Below are 16,774 nucleotides of genomic sequence, written 5' to 3' on the forward strand. Positions count from 1 at the left end.
ATTGGCCAAAGCATGCACCTGACCTACATGCTTTGGCCAATCACAGAGCGCTCTGCTAAGAGAGCCAAAATTGGCCAAAGGCAGGGTGCCTTTGGCCAATCATGGCTCAGATGGACTAAGTCCACACCCCACACTATATAAGGCTGCTTACACTGCGGCTGTATGTAGTGTTGTTGGTGAGGCCAGAGAAATAGCTTGATTTAAATTAAGCAGGCAAGTTATTCAGTTAGTGGCAGTGTATTTGATATATATACACTGTGCGTGTATATATATATATATATATATATATATATATATATATATATATATATATATATATATATATAAAACCAGTTGTGCCAGAGGGGCAAATTTGGGTTCTCTGATCTCCACCTCAACCTCAAGAATGACCTCAGCAGCCCCTCTGGCACATATATACTGTATATATATATATCTATATATATATAAAAATATATATCTATATATATATATATATACACTTCAGGCGGTGTACACAGTATCTAATACAGTGTGTACAGTTTCTAACACACTTCAGATGGTGTACAGTATCTAATACAGTGTAGTGTGGTGTTTCAAAACAAAAAATACACCATATTTGGAAGGCCACCAAGGAGAGGCAGATGCTCACAGGCCACTAAAAGAGGGCAAGCAGCCTCTGTGTCAACAGTCAACAGTGGTGGTCATGGACATGATGCATCCTCTGCATGTGGCCGTGGGGCTTGCTTGTCCTTTTTTTCTGCTGCTGGCGGTGTTATTGAGCCAGAACATGCAGAAGAGTTGGTGGATAACAAAGCTGTCCTCATCCTCTGTCACCCAGGCTCAGAGTAGTTTTCCTTCCAATGCAGCTACCAAAGCAGCCTATTCCACCAGCCCCTTGTCCACAGTCACTCCTTCCATAGCCCCACCATTATGCACAGAGGAGTCCCCAGAATTATTCAACCACAGTGTCAGGTACATGCTGCTGGAGGATGCGCAGCGATTTGAAGGCTCCGATGTTGGAAGGGAGTAACATGATCCTAGAGAGAGGGGGTGCCACAGAAGGACAAGAAACTGGCAGTCATGTTCCCCCAGCTGCAGCATTCTGCCAAGTTTGCTCCAGTGACAAGGCAGGTACTTGTACTTGGATGCCTGAGAGAAGAGAGGAGGAGGCACAGCTCCAACGAGGCAGGATGTCCTCTAGGGGGCAGCTTAAGGGCAACCACCCTATTGCATCACACTACAGAGCTCCACAGGTGCAGGGTCCTGCTGACTCCCTGCTGACTTTTAAAAGTTCCTTGGTGTGGGCCTTTTTCGACGCGTGTGAAGCAGATCGCACCATTGTTGTTTTATTTACTGTTTATTTACGCGTTTCAGCTATTTGCTGAAATGCGTTAGTCCATTTTATACTCACCTTCATGTAGCAATAAATATATTTGTATGGTCTTTGGAGTTTTTCATTTTGACTACTACTGATGGCTGGAGGACATTCTAGTCAGAGCACCCGTTCTTGGATTCCATCTTTGATTCACAAGTGGTTCCCTTGGTGTGAGCACTGCACCTGTTTCTCATTTTCCTATGTAGACAGATGGCTGAACACTAGGAAATACTCACTCGTATTTGGTCTTTCTTTAATCTGATCCTGACCAGTGTCTGGACCTGAGTACCCTCAAGGGACAAGTTTCAGCTTTATCCATTCTCTTTCAGAAACCTCTTGCCTTGCAGTCCCTAATCAAGGCTTTTTTCAGGGAAGTTGCTCATATAAATTGGTCATTCCTGTTGTCACTGGGTACCTGCACTTGGTATCCCTTACAAATTCCTATGGAAGACGTCATATGCAAAGTTGCCTTCCTGGCCATCATTATGCCCATTAGGCAAATTTCGGAGTTGATAGCTTTTTCTTGTAAAGAACCTTTTCTTGTTTTGCACAGAGGCAAGGTGATTGTAAGGCTAAAATCTTCCTTTCACTTAAGGTGGTCTCTTCTTTCCATGTCAATGAGGACATTGTTTTTTCTTCCCTTTGTACTTCCCAAAAGCATGTCAAAGAAATTTTCCTACAGTGCTTGGATATGGCCAAGACTATCAAGGTCTACCTATCAGCCACTGCCTCTGTTCACAGTATTGAGTTTCTCTTTGCTCTGCCTTTAGGACCTCATAGAGGACATCCCCCTGCTCTATTGCCAGGTGGATCAAACAACATATGTCCAGGGCATACACCCTATGGCCCCTTTCACATGGGGCTGGTTCTATTGCAATCAGCAGGGCATCTGTGAGCTGATCCCCTACAGATCAGAGCAGAGCAGACAGATGACACATCCATGTCCACTCAGTATCTGCAGAGTAGGCACAGGCAAAGTCCACTCTGCTGTACAGGTATTCAGAAGTAAATGGACTCTGTTTGTTTACATCAGGCTACTTCTGAGCTGCTCCACCTAGACGGAGTGCTTGCCTGTGTATTTTTGTGAGCCTGATTGGACCCTGAGGTAGGCGGTTGTAAACAGACACAAGTCCATTTACACTGGCCTGTCCATAGGGACAAATTAACCTTCCAATCAGGTCCACCTGAAAAACTGACAGGTGGACCTGATCAGACCTTAAGGAAAGGGTTGTTGGCGTCTCTTTGGCTTTTCAGCATTAACCACTTCAATACCAGGCACTTAAACACCTTCCTGCCCAGACCAATTTTGAGCTTTCAGCACTGTCGCACTTTGAATGACAATTGCGCGGTCATGCTACACTGTACCCAAATGATATTTTTATCATTTTTTTCCCACAAATAGAGCTTTCTTTTGGTGGTATTTGATCACCTCTGCGGTTTTTATTTTTTTCTAAACAAATAAAAAAATACCGAAAATTTTGAAAAAAAAAATGTTTTTTTTTGTTTCAGTTTCAAAACTTTGCAAATAAGTAAGTTTTATCCTTCACTGATGGGCACTGATGGGGTTACACTGATGGGCAATTATAAGGCGGCATTGATGGGCACCGATGAGGTGGCACCAATGAAGTGGCACTGATGAGGTGGCATTGATGGACACCGATATGTGGCACTGATAGGCGGCACTGATGGGTGGCACTGATGGGCGACACGGATGGGCACTGATAGGTGGCACAAATTGGCACTGATAGCTGGCACGGATTGGCATGGATGGGCATGGATAGGTGGCACAGGTGGGCATGGGTTAGTCGGCACAGGTGGGCATGGGTAGGCGGCATAGGTGGGCATGGGTAGGCGGCACAGGTGGGCATGGATGGGCACTGATAGGTGGCATGGATGGGCACTGATAGGCGGCACAGATGGGAACTGATAGGCGGCATTGTATTATAATATATTGTACTAATGGATGCCAATCAGTGCCAAACAATAATGCATGCCAATCAGTTATGCCCATTATGGGCACTGATTGGCATCCATTGTGGCACTGACTGGAATCCCTGGTGGTCTAGGGTGGCATACCTTGTCCTGGGCATCCCTGGTGGTCTGGTGGCGTCCCTGTGGTCCAGTGTGGGCATCCTCGGGGGGGCTGTGCTGATAATCGATCAGCACAGACCCCCCCCTGTCAGAGGAGCAGCCGATCGGCTCTCCTCTACTCGCGTCTGACAGACGCGAGTGAGGAAAAGCCGATCACCGGATTTTCCTATTTACACTGTGATCAGCCGGGATTGGACACGGCTGATCACGTGGTAAAGAGTCTCCGTCGGAGACTCTTTACCGAGATCGTAGTTGCCGGGTGTCAGACTGACACTCCGCAACAACGATCGCCGCAATGCGCGCCCCCGGGGGCGGGCAGCGGCTCATAATCCTGATCACGTCATATGACGTCCGATCAGGATTATGCAACCACTTTGCCACCATCAATTTGTTGTAGGGCGGGCGGCAAGTGGTTAAGCAGTTTGGAAGGCTGCCAGCTGGTCCTCTGTTCATACGTTCTCCAAGCTCTACCAGGTGAATGTTCAAGCTTTGGCTGATGCGAGCTTCAGCCACAGGTTGCTTCAAGCTTTTATGTAGTGTTTATGGGTTTTTGAACTCTATGGATACCCCATAGTCTATGAATTTAAGTTTTGTGTTCTATACTATATGATTTAGATAATGAGAATTTTGACTTTCCTGAAAACTCCTTACGTTAGAGTAAATTACAGGACACATGCCCTTCCCTTTTGTATCTTTGATGACTTACTAAAAAAAAAAAATTGATTCTTGTTGAGTGGGTGGGTGTTATATGAGTGCATACTAGGGGTGGCCACCCTAGCACATTTTTTTGCCACTGTCCAGTCATCTTAAGATAGCCTGCATAGTACCCATGGTCTAAGAATACAAGCCCTGTGTCCTTCTCACTTTTTTTTAAAGATGCAAACTCCAGGGCTGTCATCTGAGCTGAAGCAAGCATGTAGCCAGGAAAGTCTGAACGTCAGTCCTGCGTGTTTGTTTTAGGTTGGTAATATACTAGGGAGTAAAGCTATAAACTGGGTCATAACTTTCAAACCTACATCTTTAAATACAGGTTAACTCTTTAAACACTCCCATAGCACCTTATTTGTCATTGTTTTTGCAAGTTTAATAGTTATTTCATCTTTCTATCAATTTTTCAGCTGACAGTGATTTGGAATTCTGCTGTCATCTTCTTAGAGGCACTTTAAACCCCAAAGAATACCAAACCTATGAATATATTAAATTTGTTGGAAATTTTCGGTCATGCAGCAATGGTAAGCAGCTGTTAATTTAAGTCTATTTTATTTGAGTGAAAGTGTATGTTTATTATAATAAAATTACCCATGTGTTCTTTAGTATACAGTAGTAGCATGCAGCCCATTGACAAAGTATTTCATTTTGTCTCTGACCTGTGCATGTTAGGTGCGTTTTTAAAGGTGAAGTACTGATGTGAATATAGATACAGCTCTTGGATCTGAATATTGCATAAGGCCAGTCATATATGTTTCGAATCTCGGCCGGTTCAGCAGGAACCAGCCAAGATTCGAAACGTTAAAGTGGATTTAAACCCAAAATATTTTTATTTTCTTACATCAGGGGACACAGAGCCATAGTAAGTACTATGTGGGTTATATCGGACAGACAGGTGCTGGACACTGACACGCCCCTAAGGCGTGTACTCCCCTATATAACCCCTCCCATTACTGGGAGTAAGGTGGTGGTCACGAGGTGCTGTGCTGAGCTCCACGGGTAGTAATCCTTGATGAGGGCTAGCCTTGCTGAACGGATCCATTCTGATGTCTTTTCATGGGCTAAATGACTGGTACCTGGACCTTGTGTCCTAAGAAATTAGATTTTGCTTGCGAATGCTTCTCTTTGAGAGCTGGGCCCTGGGATCCAGTACTTTTTGGTAGTAAGGCCATAAAGTTTTTACTGGCAGGGTGGTGTCGCAGGTCCAGGATTGTGGGTAACCCGAGGTTCCCCGGTTCCTGAAGGTTCCCTAAAAAGAAGAAAAATATAAAGGGCAGATCACGGTTGCATCAGCGGAGGATTTACCCCCCCCCACCATGCTTACAGGTCCACAGGACGCTGCTAGCACGGGAAAACACCTTCCTTGAAAGGAAAGGAAAGGGGGGCATAATTTGCAGGGGGGCATGGCTGGTCTCAGCGCTGTATGTGTGAAAGCTGCCTCTAGCTGTGGAGGGACAGAGCATGTGGATGGCTTGGTCAGGTTAGTGTACACAGGCTTACTCCTTTGGCATATTATACTTTACTGAAGCTAGGGTTAATAGCAACTAATGGTGCTGAACTATAGCCTAGCAATGTACATTCTTTTGCATAGAGCCTCTGCTTTATGCTTCAGGCTATGAATGGTAATGGGACCAGGAACTTCTCCAAAAGGTCATTTGTTTTGCACTGTAAACTAAATGCATTTCCAAAAGAATGTCACCCTCCTCTGAGAAGATATGACTAGTCAGATTGAGCCATCAGGGGTAGAACACTTCAGTCCCTGTATATATCATACAAACTGTTTTTTTTCTTCTACCATTTAAAAATTTGAAATAAGATTAATGCTATGATGTCTCTCCATAGTAGGACTAAACATAGCAGACTCCCATCTAGTCCTCAGGGCCCTTTTGTTGAGGTGCAGGAGGCTGGGGATCAGGTAGATCTTCCCAAATATTGGAAGATACTTATTTTTCCTCTTTGGAGGATTCTAATATGGAAGGAGTAGCTTCACAAGTCAGGTGCTTGCGTACGCCCTTACTTAACCCTTTTGTTGCCTGCAGCACAGGCTCTTGAGGTATCTATCTTTAATTGGGTTCATTAGATGTTTTTTCCTATTCATGCATAGCTTATGTATTCTGAATGGGAACATTTCTATGAAGAAAATAGGTTCCAGCAATTGATGCTGCAATCACCTTAGTGAGCAGAATCTCACATGTCCGGTGGATAATGCACTGATGTTAAAGGATCCACCAAATTGAAGTTGGAACTTCCTTTTAAAGACCAGATGTCTTTTGGAGTTCAGTAGCGCAGCCGATTGTTGCTGCAATTGGTGTATCTCAGTTCATTAACCCTTTGGCGTCTGCTCCACCATTTTAGTGGAGAACATTTTGAGTCACACTAACTCATTGAAAAATGTGGACTTTAAAGGGTTATGGAACAGTTTGTGGAGATACCTGAAATTCTGCCTGATCAGCAGGCCCGGCAATGGGCTGGTGTATATGATGCACTATGTCTCACAGTAGATGCTATGAAAGACTGAGGTACGGCTATTTAGAGACGATCTGGATAGTACATCCAAAAGAACTTTAATAGGGCAAAGCTCTGTTTACCAGTAAAAAGAGGTTCAAACATTTCTCCTTTTATCGTCCTGCCTTTCCTATGCCTGGGGCATCTGTCTTAAGATCTGGCAGGAACAATGTCAAGACAGATGGATTTCTGCAATTTTTTCTCTAGGTTACGACTAGAGTTCCTAGAGTTTTCCGTCTGCTCTGAGACTGTTCCTAAGGATCCAGAGAAAAAATAAGTCTCTCTTTCTGGCCTCTGGATCAGCTGTTATCCCAGTCGGTGATATCAGAGGTTCCTTTAGTGGAACAGGGGGTTTTGGCTCAAACCTTTTAAGGTTCCAGAACCAAACAGAGAGGTAAGACCCATTCTAGATCTCAAAGATCTGAATCGGCACTTAAACATCAGATTCTTTCATAATTCGATCGGCTGTGTCCACCCTGCAAGGAGGGGAGTTGCATATCCTCATGTGCCAAATTTTCCAGCTCACCAGAAATTTCTGCGTTTTTGAAATATAAAATGATCTTTTCAGTTGTGGCCCTGACATTCGGCTTACCCACAGCACCACGAGTGTTCTGAAAGATTCTGGTACCTCCTTTAGCCAGATTAAGGCATAGCGGTCCTAGCCTATTAGGAGATCTACTCTTAATAGATCATTCAGTCTCAGGTCTAAAACCAGAATCTGATCTCAGCCCTTGGATACTCAACCTAGGAAGATTCTCCTTAAAACCATCAAGGAGATTACAGTACTTGGGGGCTGGTTATAGATACCATACAGAAGAAGGTATTCTTCCCCAGACATGAATCAGTTCCATTGTAGGACTAATTCAACTTACCAGAACAAAGGAAAATTCCTTAATTCAGCTGTGCAGAAGATTTTTAGGGGAAATGGTGGCCTCCTTGTTTGTTTCTAATACACTTGGCTCCCGACATAAGTCAGAGCCTAAATTGGTGGTTGTTATCCAGCAAAAGGTAAAATGTTTATCCTGGAGGGTGTTAACAACAGATGTAAGCCTTCTAGGCTGGGGAACAGCCCTGGAAGAAGATTCTGTCCAGGGGAGATGGTCCAGGTTAGAGGACCTTGCCTATCAACTTTTGTGGAAGTCGCAGGCAGTACATCTGGCCCTAGAATCTTGGACGGTCAGACTATGGGACTGTTCTGTCAGGATTCAGTCTGACAAAGGCCATGGCGGTGGCTTACATCAATCACCAGGGTGGCACTAGAGGTCATGCAGCCCAAAGAGAGGTGAATAATGTTCTAGCTTTGGCAGAACACATTCGGCAATTTTCATATCAGCAATTTTCATTTTCGGAAATAGGGAATTGGCAGGCGTACTACTTGAGTTGCCAACAATTATTTCTGGGAGAGTGATCTCTTCACTCCGACATATTCCTAGCGAGATGTCAGAGATGGGGTATTCCGACATGGACCTACTCGTGTCTAGATTCATCAACAAAGTCCACAACTATCATATAAATGTACTCACCGAGGCCAAGATGCCGAGAGCGGTCGCTGTTGCGACTCGGCGCAGACCACCCCTGAAGGTGGCACAGAGGGTGGTTGCACCAAGAGGCACAAGCTACCAGTAGGACAGTCACTTGCTAGAAGGTCAGCAGGTAGCTTGAGCAGAGCTGAAGGTGATGTCCCGTGGGAAGGTCCAGAAGCAAGGTAACAAGTCCGTAAAGCAAAGAGAGAATCCAGGAGACAGGCCAGGGGTCAAACACAGTCCAGACAACAAGTACCAGGAACGCTGAGACAGAAGGATAATCCAAGACAAGCCAGGGGTCGGGTCAGGAGAAGATCAGCGAGGTCGATGAGGCAATCCGGGTCGAAAACAAGTAATAGAGATCACAGGAACACACGTGGGAAATACAGGAAGCTGAAGACAAACCAGCAGTGTGTTTGGATGACCTCACTTCCTTTATAGGTCAGCGAGGGGTCACACCCTGTGTGTGTGCTTGTGTGCTTTCGTTTATTCCTGTTGCACACAGCTGTGCGCCAGAGCGCTTTACCTGTGCGCATCCTATGACAGTGCCCCCCCCCGAGGGGCGGCCTCCGGACGCCCAAGCTAGCCATCAATTCTGGATGTTGCTGATGGAAAGTCTTTATTAATTTGGGAGCATGAAGGTTCTTGGATGGTTCCCAGGAGTTATCTTCTGAAGGGTACCCCTTACATTTTACCAGGTATTGTATTTGTCTACCAACTTTCCTGCATCCTAGTAAAGCTTCCACTTCAAATTCATCTTCTCCATCGATCTTGATGGGTGGAGGAGGAGGCACTTCTCTTCCAGGAAAAGGACTAGGAACCAATGGCTTCCAAAGGGAGGCATGAAAAACAGGGTGTATCCTGTATGATTCAGGGAGAGCTAGTTCAAAGGCTACAGGATTTATTACCCTTTTGATTTTGAATGGTCCTATGAATCTGGGACCCAGCTTGCGTGTGGGACAAGGAAGTTTGAGATTAGTGGCAGATAGCCAGACTTCCTCGCCAATTTTAAAGGTAGGGTTCTCCTTCCTTCCCCTATCATGGTATTTCTTGTAATCATCCTGGGCCTTCTGTATGGTCTCCTGGATCCTTTGGAAATTAGATTGGATGGCGGCTATCCGATCTTGGACCGCAGGAACAGTGGATTCTGGGATGGAGTTCGGGAGGAAAGAAGGGTGAAACCCACAGTTGATCCAAAAGGGAGTCTGATTGGTAGTTGTGTGAATTGAATTATTATAGGCGAATTCTGCATATGGCAATAGGGCCGACCAATCATTTTGAGATCCTGAACAAAAGCAGCGAAGATACTGCTCAAGGGTTTGATTTGTCCGGTCAGTTTGCCCGTTACTTTGGGGGTGATATGCCGATGACAAACAGATCTTGATTTCCAGTATCTTGCAGAGTTCTCTCCAAAATCTAGAGGTGAACTGTGGACCTCTATCTGACGTGATACTGCTGGGAACCCCATGGAGCCTGACAACCTCCTTAATAAAGAGATTGGCAGTTTCCAGAGCAGAGGGGGTACCGACCATAGGTAGGAAATGGGCCATCTTTGAAAGACGGTCAACTACTACCAGAATTGTGGTGAAACCTTCCGAGGGCGGTAGCTCCACAATAAAATCCATTGACACGTCTGCCCAAGGCCGGTCAGGAATGGGCAAAGGCCTTAACAGGCCCCAGGGCTTGATCTTGGGACCCTTACTACGCTGGCACGGTACACAAGAGGCAATGTAAGTCTGGCAGTCCTGTCTCCAACCTGGCCACCAGAAAGAACGAGAGATCAGTTCCGCGGTTTTCTGTGTCCCAAAGTGGCCGGCCAATTTGTGATCATGACAAGTCCTTAGAACTTGAGTCCTAATCTCAAGGGGAACGAAGACCTTGTTTCGGGCCCAAAACAGATTGTCACGTTTTTCCAAGGTAGATAGGACTGGGTCATTGCAATGGACTGAAGCGGTTTTGATGGCCGTAAGTAAGTCAGGCTGTGGGAGTAGAAGGAAGTTGTGAGGCGACAAGATCGTACTAGGCTCCGTTTCCTGGGAAGACTCGGGGAACATGCGCGAGAGCGCATCCGCTTTGTTGTTCTTGGATCCGGGCCGGTACGAGATATGGAACTGGAATCTTGAAAAGAAAAGCGCCCAACGGGCTTGACGGGGTCTTAAGCGTTTGGCAGTCCGCAGATATTCAAGATTCTTGTGATCTGTGAATATTGTGATGGGATGAGTGGCTCCTTCCAAGAGGTATCTCCACTCCTCCAGAGCGAACTTGATGGCCAATAGTTCTCGGTCGCCTACATCATAATTCCTCTCCGGTGGGGTCAGCCTCCGAGATGCGAAAGCCACCGGGTGTAACAAAGCTTTGGGCCCTTGTCATTGTGAGAGGATGGCTCCTGTGGCTGTCTCGGAGGCATCTACTTCCAGTACGAATGGTAGTACTGGATCGGGATGCCGCAAAATAGGAGCTGAGGTGAACAAGGTCTTTAGTTTGGTAAAGGCTTCTTGGGCTTCTTGAGGCCACTGAAATCGGGTGTGTTGGCGGGTCAGCTGAGTAATGGGTGCGACTATTGAAGAGAACCCGGCGATGAATCTGCGATAAAAGTTAGCGAAGCCTATAAACCTTTGCACGGCTTTCTTATCCCTTGGAGCAGGCCATTCCAAGATTGCCTTGATCTTTTGGGGATCCATGGAGATGCCCTCGGTAGAAATGACGAATCCTAAGAATTGAACTGTAGTTATCTCAAATTCACATTTCTCCGCCTTAAGGTACAGCCGATGTTGTCGGAGGATGGTGAGGACTTTCCGCACGTGGACCCTGTGTAGTTCAAGAGAAGCAGAGAAAATAAGGATATCATCTAAATATACCACTATAAAATCATCAAGATAGTCTCGGAAGATATAATTTACTAGATGCTGAAATGTGGCCGGGGCATTGCACAGGCCAAAGGGCATAACAAGATATTCATAATGGCCGAATCTCGATCTGAAGGCTGTCTTCCATTCATCCCCCCCAGCACGGATTCTAATGAGATTGTAGGCCCCCCGTAAGTCCAGTTTGGAAAATACTTTGGCAGATCCTAAGCGCTGGAATAACTCAGGGATGAGTGGAAGTGGATAGCGATTTTTGATTGTGACTTTATTAAGTTCCCTGTAGTCAACACATGGCCTAAGGGATCCGTCCTTTTTTCCCACGAAGAAAATACCTGCCCCTGCTGGTGAAAAAGATGGGCGAATGAACCCCTTTTCAAGATTTTCAAGATGCCGAGAGCGGTCGCAGACCACCCCTGAAGGTGGCACAGAGGGTGGTTGCACCAAGAGGCACAAGCTACCAGTAGGACAGTCACTTGCTAGAAGGTCAGCAGGTAGCTTGAGCAGAGCTGAAGGTGATGTCCCTGGGGAAGGTCCAGAAGCAAGGTAACAAGTTCGTAAAGCAAAGAGAGAATCCAGGAGACAGGCCAGGGGTCAAACACAGTCCAGACAACAAGTACCAGGAACGCTGAGACAGAAGGATATTTCAAGACAAGCCAGGGGTCGGGTCAGGAGAAGATCAGCGAGGTCGATGAGGCAATCCGGGTCGAAAACAAGTAATAGAGATCACAGGAACACACGTGGGAAACACAGGAAGCTGAAGACAAACCAGCAGTGTGTTTGGATGACCTCACTTCCTTTATAGGTCAGCGAGGGGTCACACCCTGTGTGTGTGTGCTTGTGTGCTTTCGTTTATTCCTGTTGCACACAGCTGTGCGCCAGAGCGCTTTACCTGTGCGCATCCTATGACAACAACTTTATGTTGAAAACAAGGGGTCCGCTAACAGATCTATGCATTTCCTCCAGTTCTGCTACTTCCGCACCTTCACCGTAGGATTAAGCAGGAACAAAAGGAGGTGATCCTGGTGGCCCCAGCGGGTTCCAGAAGATCTTGATTTACTGAGATCATAAAAATGGAGGTAGGAGTCCTTCGCACTCTGCCATTATAGCCAGACCTTCTTGCACAAGGTCCGGTATTTCATCCTACCTATGCGAACGAAAAATTTGACAGGTTTGACTGCTGAATCCCACTCTATAAAAGATCATGGGTGATCTCCTTTGGTAGTGTCTACTTTGACTAATGCCAGGCTTCCGGCTTCCAGAATCGCTTACTTTAGAGTCTGGAAGGGATGTGTTTCTTGGTGTGGATCCAGGGGTTGGCACCCCAGGAAGTGTGTCATAGGCAGGATTCCTGATTTCCTGCATATGAAATGAAGCTGGCCTTGACTTCTATCATGAGCCAGATCCCGGCCTTGTCAGTGTTTTTTCTATGGCCTCTTGCTTCCCACTCTTGGTGCGTAGCTTATTCAGGGGGTAACAAGGTTTATACCCCCTATCAAGGCACCTCTAAATCCTTGGGATTTAAAATTGGTCTTATCGGCTTTGCTGAATCAGCCGTTTGAACCTTTACGAGTAATTTCCTTGGTTCTTTTGACAAGAAAGATAATCTTTTCTAGTTGCCATTTTTTCTGCTAGAAGTGTATTGTAACTAACGGCTCTGTCTTGTAAGAGCCATATTTCATCAAGCATAAGGATGAAGTGTTTCATGTACTCATCCTGAATTCCTACCAAAGTGTTAACAGATTTTCATTTAAGCCAAGATATTCTTCCTTCTTTCTCCCCAGAGCCTTAATCTAGGGAAGAGAAGGCACTACATTTTCTTGATGTAGTAAGAGCGATCAGAGCCTTTATAAGGGTGACCTCTCAGGTTCGCAAAACACAGGTTTTTGTTTGTACTGCCAGAGGGTCCAAGATGTGGACAGACAGCGTCAAGATCCACTATTTTCCAAATGGATTTGTCAAGTGATTATTCAAGCTTCAGCTTAAAGAAGAAAATTCTTCCTTCTCATGTTAAAGCACACTCATCCAGGGCGATTAGTGCCTCTTGGGTGGTGCATCATCAGGCCTCTATGGCTTAGATCTGTAAGGCCGCAACTTGGTCTTCAGTTAATACGTTTATAATATTTTATCAAATCGATATTAAAGGTCAGGAGGATATTGCCTTTGGGTGCAGTATACTGCAGGCTGCAGTATGAGTCCTCTGGCCTCCTGTTTTTTGTTATGTCTCCCCCCCCTTCAGTTGCTATTGCTATGGGACATCCCACATAGTAATTACTATGGCTCTGTGTCCCCTGATGTAAGAAAAGAAAATAGGATTCTTAAAAAGGCTTACCTGTAAAATCCTTTTCTTTGATGTGCATCAGGGGACACAGAGGTCCCTCCCTTCTTGGTATACACTTGTATTGCTTGGCTACAAAACTGAGGACTCCTCGTAATGGGAGGGGTTATATAGGGGAGTACACTCCTTAGGGGCGTGCCAGTGTCCAGCACCTGTCGGTCCAATATAACCCACATAGTAATTACTATGGCTCTGTGTCCCCTGATGTACATCAAAGAAAAGGATTTTACAGGTAAGCTGTTTTAAAAATCCAATTTTTTTAAATGAAGGCGTGCACCCAGTATAGGATTTCATGTCCTCTCTGCCCAGTCTTGCTACAAAGAGTTAATCCAGCCCTGAGCAATCCTCTTATCTTTTTTCAGTGAGATAAAAATGGACAGACAGAGAAATAGGAGTCTGTTTCTCCCCTTACTGTGAGTGACAGGTGATTTATATATCTCATGCACTTCCCTGAGAGAGACATTCTGTGTACTTCAGATCCCCTCTGCCTTTCTTCTCCAGCTCTTCCAGGATTGGCTGCTCCACACCTCAGCATGATTGGGCATGTTGGAGTCATGTGGTGACTTTTCTTGGTTTTGACTGGATGTTAGTGATCATAGCAGAAGTTCAGTGTAAGAAATACACAGCAGAAAATGCATATTGACAGGGGGAGTGTAGAGGTGGACGGGGAGTCTACTGACATCACGACTCCACCCACCGAGCTCCAGACAACAGACCCACCCACAGAATCTGCAATTTTTCAGGTCTCATAATAGACAGAGGGGAGACATTTGACAGGTAAGGATACATGCAGGAGGCATGTATATCCTTATAGATAACCACTATGGCAGTAGTTTAGAAAGGATAAGAGTGGGTTTACATCCACTTTAATGGGCAGGATGAATGTACTGCAGCAATGTATCTTTAGAAACAACACCTGATCAATTCTACAATTTGGATAACATGCAGTATTTTTAATTCCTGGGATATCTGTGTATCCATCCTTAATACTTTTTTAGGCAACCCTAATGTCATCCATCAGTGTTTTCTGAGCAAGTTAAATCCAGACATATGATGTATAAATGTGGAACTGATCCAATTAGTATGTGATGATTTGGCCTTTTCGGAGGTACATGCATATTCTACATTTCTTGTGCTTGCTTCCTAAAGTCTTGTATGTGCATGCGCTCCTCAGTTTATAAGATTGTTTTTTTGGTAACTAACTAATAAAATACATTAGACCATAAGACCTCTCTTCGGGAAAGTCTGCTTGATTCCAGTAGCAGAGTTCTCTATCAAGAATTGCATGCATTTCATATTTTTATTACATTTCTTTGATTTTATTCTAATGGGGCAATTACAGTCATAGAATAGATTAAACCTTCCCTTCTCAGATTTTCTATCTGCCCTAAAATCTAAAAATAGTAAACATAATACCGTTGTGTTGCAGTGCTAGGATAAATTGATTAGATGAGAGACAGACCTAGAGATTGGATCCCAGAAAATGGCCCTTCAATATTTGGGGCCACAACACAAGTTAGGCTTTTGCACTTTAGAATTAATGTATTACCAAAGGTTATTAAGAAAGTCACAGGCAAGACTGTCTGCACGTTTTTCAAAGGCAAGACTTTCTGCACTTTTTTGCCTTCTTTAATTCAGAGACCAGTGATTGAAATTCTGCTGGTGTCTTTCCAAATAGGTCATCCTTTGCAGAAATTCCTCAGCCTGCCTTCCAGAAACCACACATCCCTTACAGGCAGTGTGACTCAGTGCCCTCATTTCACCTCTGAGGTCCAAAGCATGTTTATAACATGTAGAAAAGCATTTGGGAAGGATGTGCATATTTTGTGTACAGAGCCTTCATTCCAAATGTCATTTTGTATTATAAGAAAAAAAAATCAGGCCAATGTTTTCAGCTGGGGCCATGTTTTAGCCTTTTTTGTTATTTTGGTTTTCAGTTTTTTTCAGTGTGACTCACTGTTGGAGGCAAATCAAATGACATTGTATTGTTTGTTCCTAAGAATACTATGATGAAAGAATTTATAAGAAAGTAAAAACTCAGTTTGTAATGCAAAGGATTATAAAATAATTTTGTGGATGTCCTTGGCTACATATTGTAACATGCCAGGAGAATAGACTATAATAAAATGATTAAAGGGGTTGTAAAGGTAAATGTTTTTTCACCTTAATGTATTCTATGCATTAAGGTAAAAAAACATCTGACAGTGCCTGCGCCCCCAGCCCCCCGTTTTACTTACCTCACCCCTTGAAAGTCCCGCGCTCGTCCCCGACTTCCTCTTCACCACTCAGCCTGGCCACTGATTGGCTGGAGTGGATGGATGGAAAGCAGCGCAGCCATTGGCTCGCGCTGCTGTCAATCACATCCACTGACGCGGAGCGCCGGGGGGCGGGGCAGTGTGATACAGCGAGCGGCTATAGCCGCCCGGTGTCTTATCATATAAGGTCCCCCATCAGATAGCGTCCCCTGTGTACTGCGGATGTGCAGTAAACAGCAACACCGATTCCGAAAATAGCCGAGGATGAACGGCGCCTGCGCACTGAGTCCAGGTTCTAGCCCCACCATCCAAGTGGACATAGTAGCTCGGCCGTGAGGGGCCGTCTAATTTTCACAACCCTATGTCCGCTTGGATGGTGGGGCTACCACCTCCACTCACGGTGCAGGCGCTGTTCAGCTTCAGAAATTTTACGAAGCTTCTTCTTCCCCGTACTGCTCATGCGCAGTACGGGGCGGACGCTATATGATGGCCGGACTGAATATGCCAGAACACCGGCTGTATCACGGGAGCGCGCCCGCCGGTGCTTCTCACCATGCGAGGGAGCTCGCATGTACGTGAGAAGCACCTGCGGGAGGAAGCCGAGACAGCCGCCGAGGGACCCCAGAAGAGCAGGTTCGGGGCCACTCTGTGCAAAACGAGTTGCACAGTGGAGGTAAGTATAACATGTTTGTTATTTAAAAAAAATAAATTTAACTTTACAATCGCTTTAAGGTGATTTTCTGTTTTAAATTAGAGTTTTTATTCAAAAGGAAACTTTCCAAAATGACTGGGAAAACAACATTTAATTATTACAAAATCCTAATACATTTTTCGATAGATCTCAAAAGGACTGACGGTATTAGTGGAGCATGCTGCTTTTAACGTATTCTTCATCCAGCTAAGAGGCGTTAGAGGTCTTTACTTTAGTGGTTTCCATTATTCGTTTTAGTATACTGATTACCACTGCTATTCTTGTAATGATAGAGACTTTTTTGGGGACAGTTTAGTAAAAAACTTTGAGCATAATTAGCATATTGATTCTGGAGTTGTAGAGGAACAATACAATACTGTAGTAACAAATTTGAGATATAAAAAATAAAATATCAGTTTGGGTGGAATTACATTCAACATACACATTT

General features: G+C 45.0%; 1 protein-coding gene across 1 annotated transcript in view; it reads left to right on the top strand.

The window, feature by feature from the left end:
* NPAS2 (neuronal PAS domain protein 2) overlaps positions 1-16,774 on the top strand; it is a 177,068-nt gene that overhangs the window by 96,629 nt on the left and 63,665 nt on the right. The window contains exon 7 of the mRNA XM_077482640.1: positions 4,564-4,677. Coding sequence (XP_077338766.1) covers positions 4,564-4,677 — 114 coding nt within the window. The remainder of the gene's footprint in view (positions 1-4,563; positions 4,678-16,774) is intronic.

This window comes from Lithobates pipiens, unplaced genomic scaffold, assembly GCF_037356315.1.
Source record: "Lithobates pipiens isolate NorthernLeopardFrog02 unplaced genomic scaffold, aLitPip1_a1.2 Scaffold_16, whole genome shotgun sequence".
Classification (NCBI taxonomy): Eukaryota; Metazoa; Chordata; class Amphibia; order Anura; family Ranidae; genus Lithobates; species Lithobates pipiens.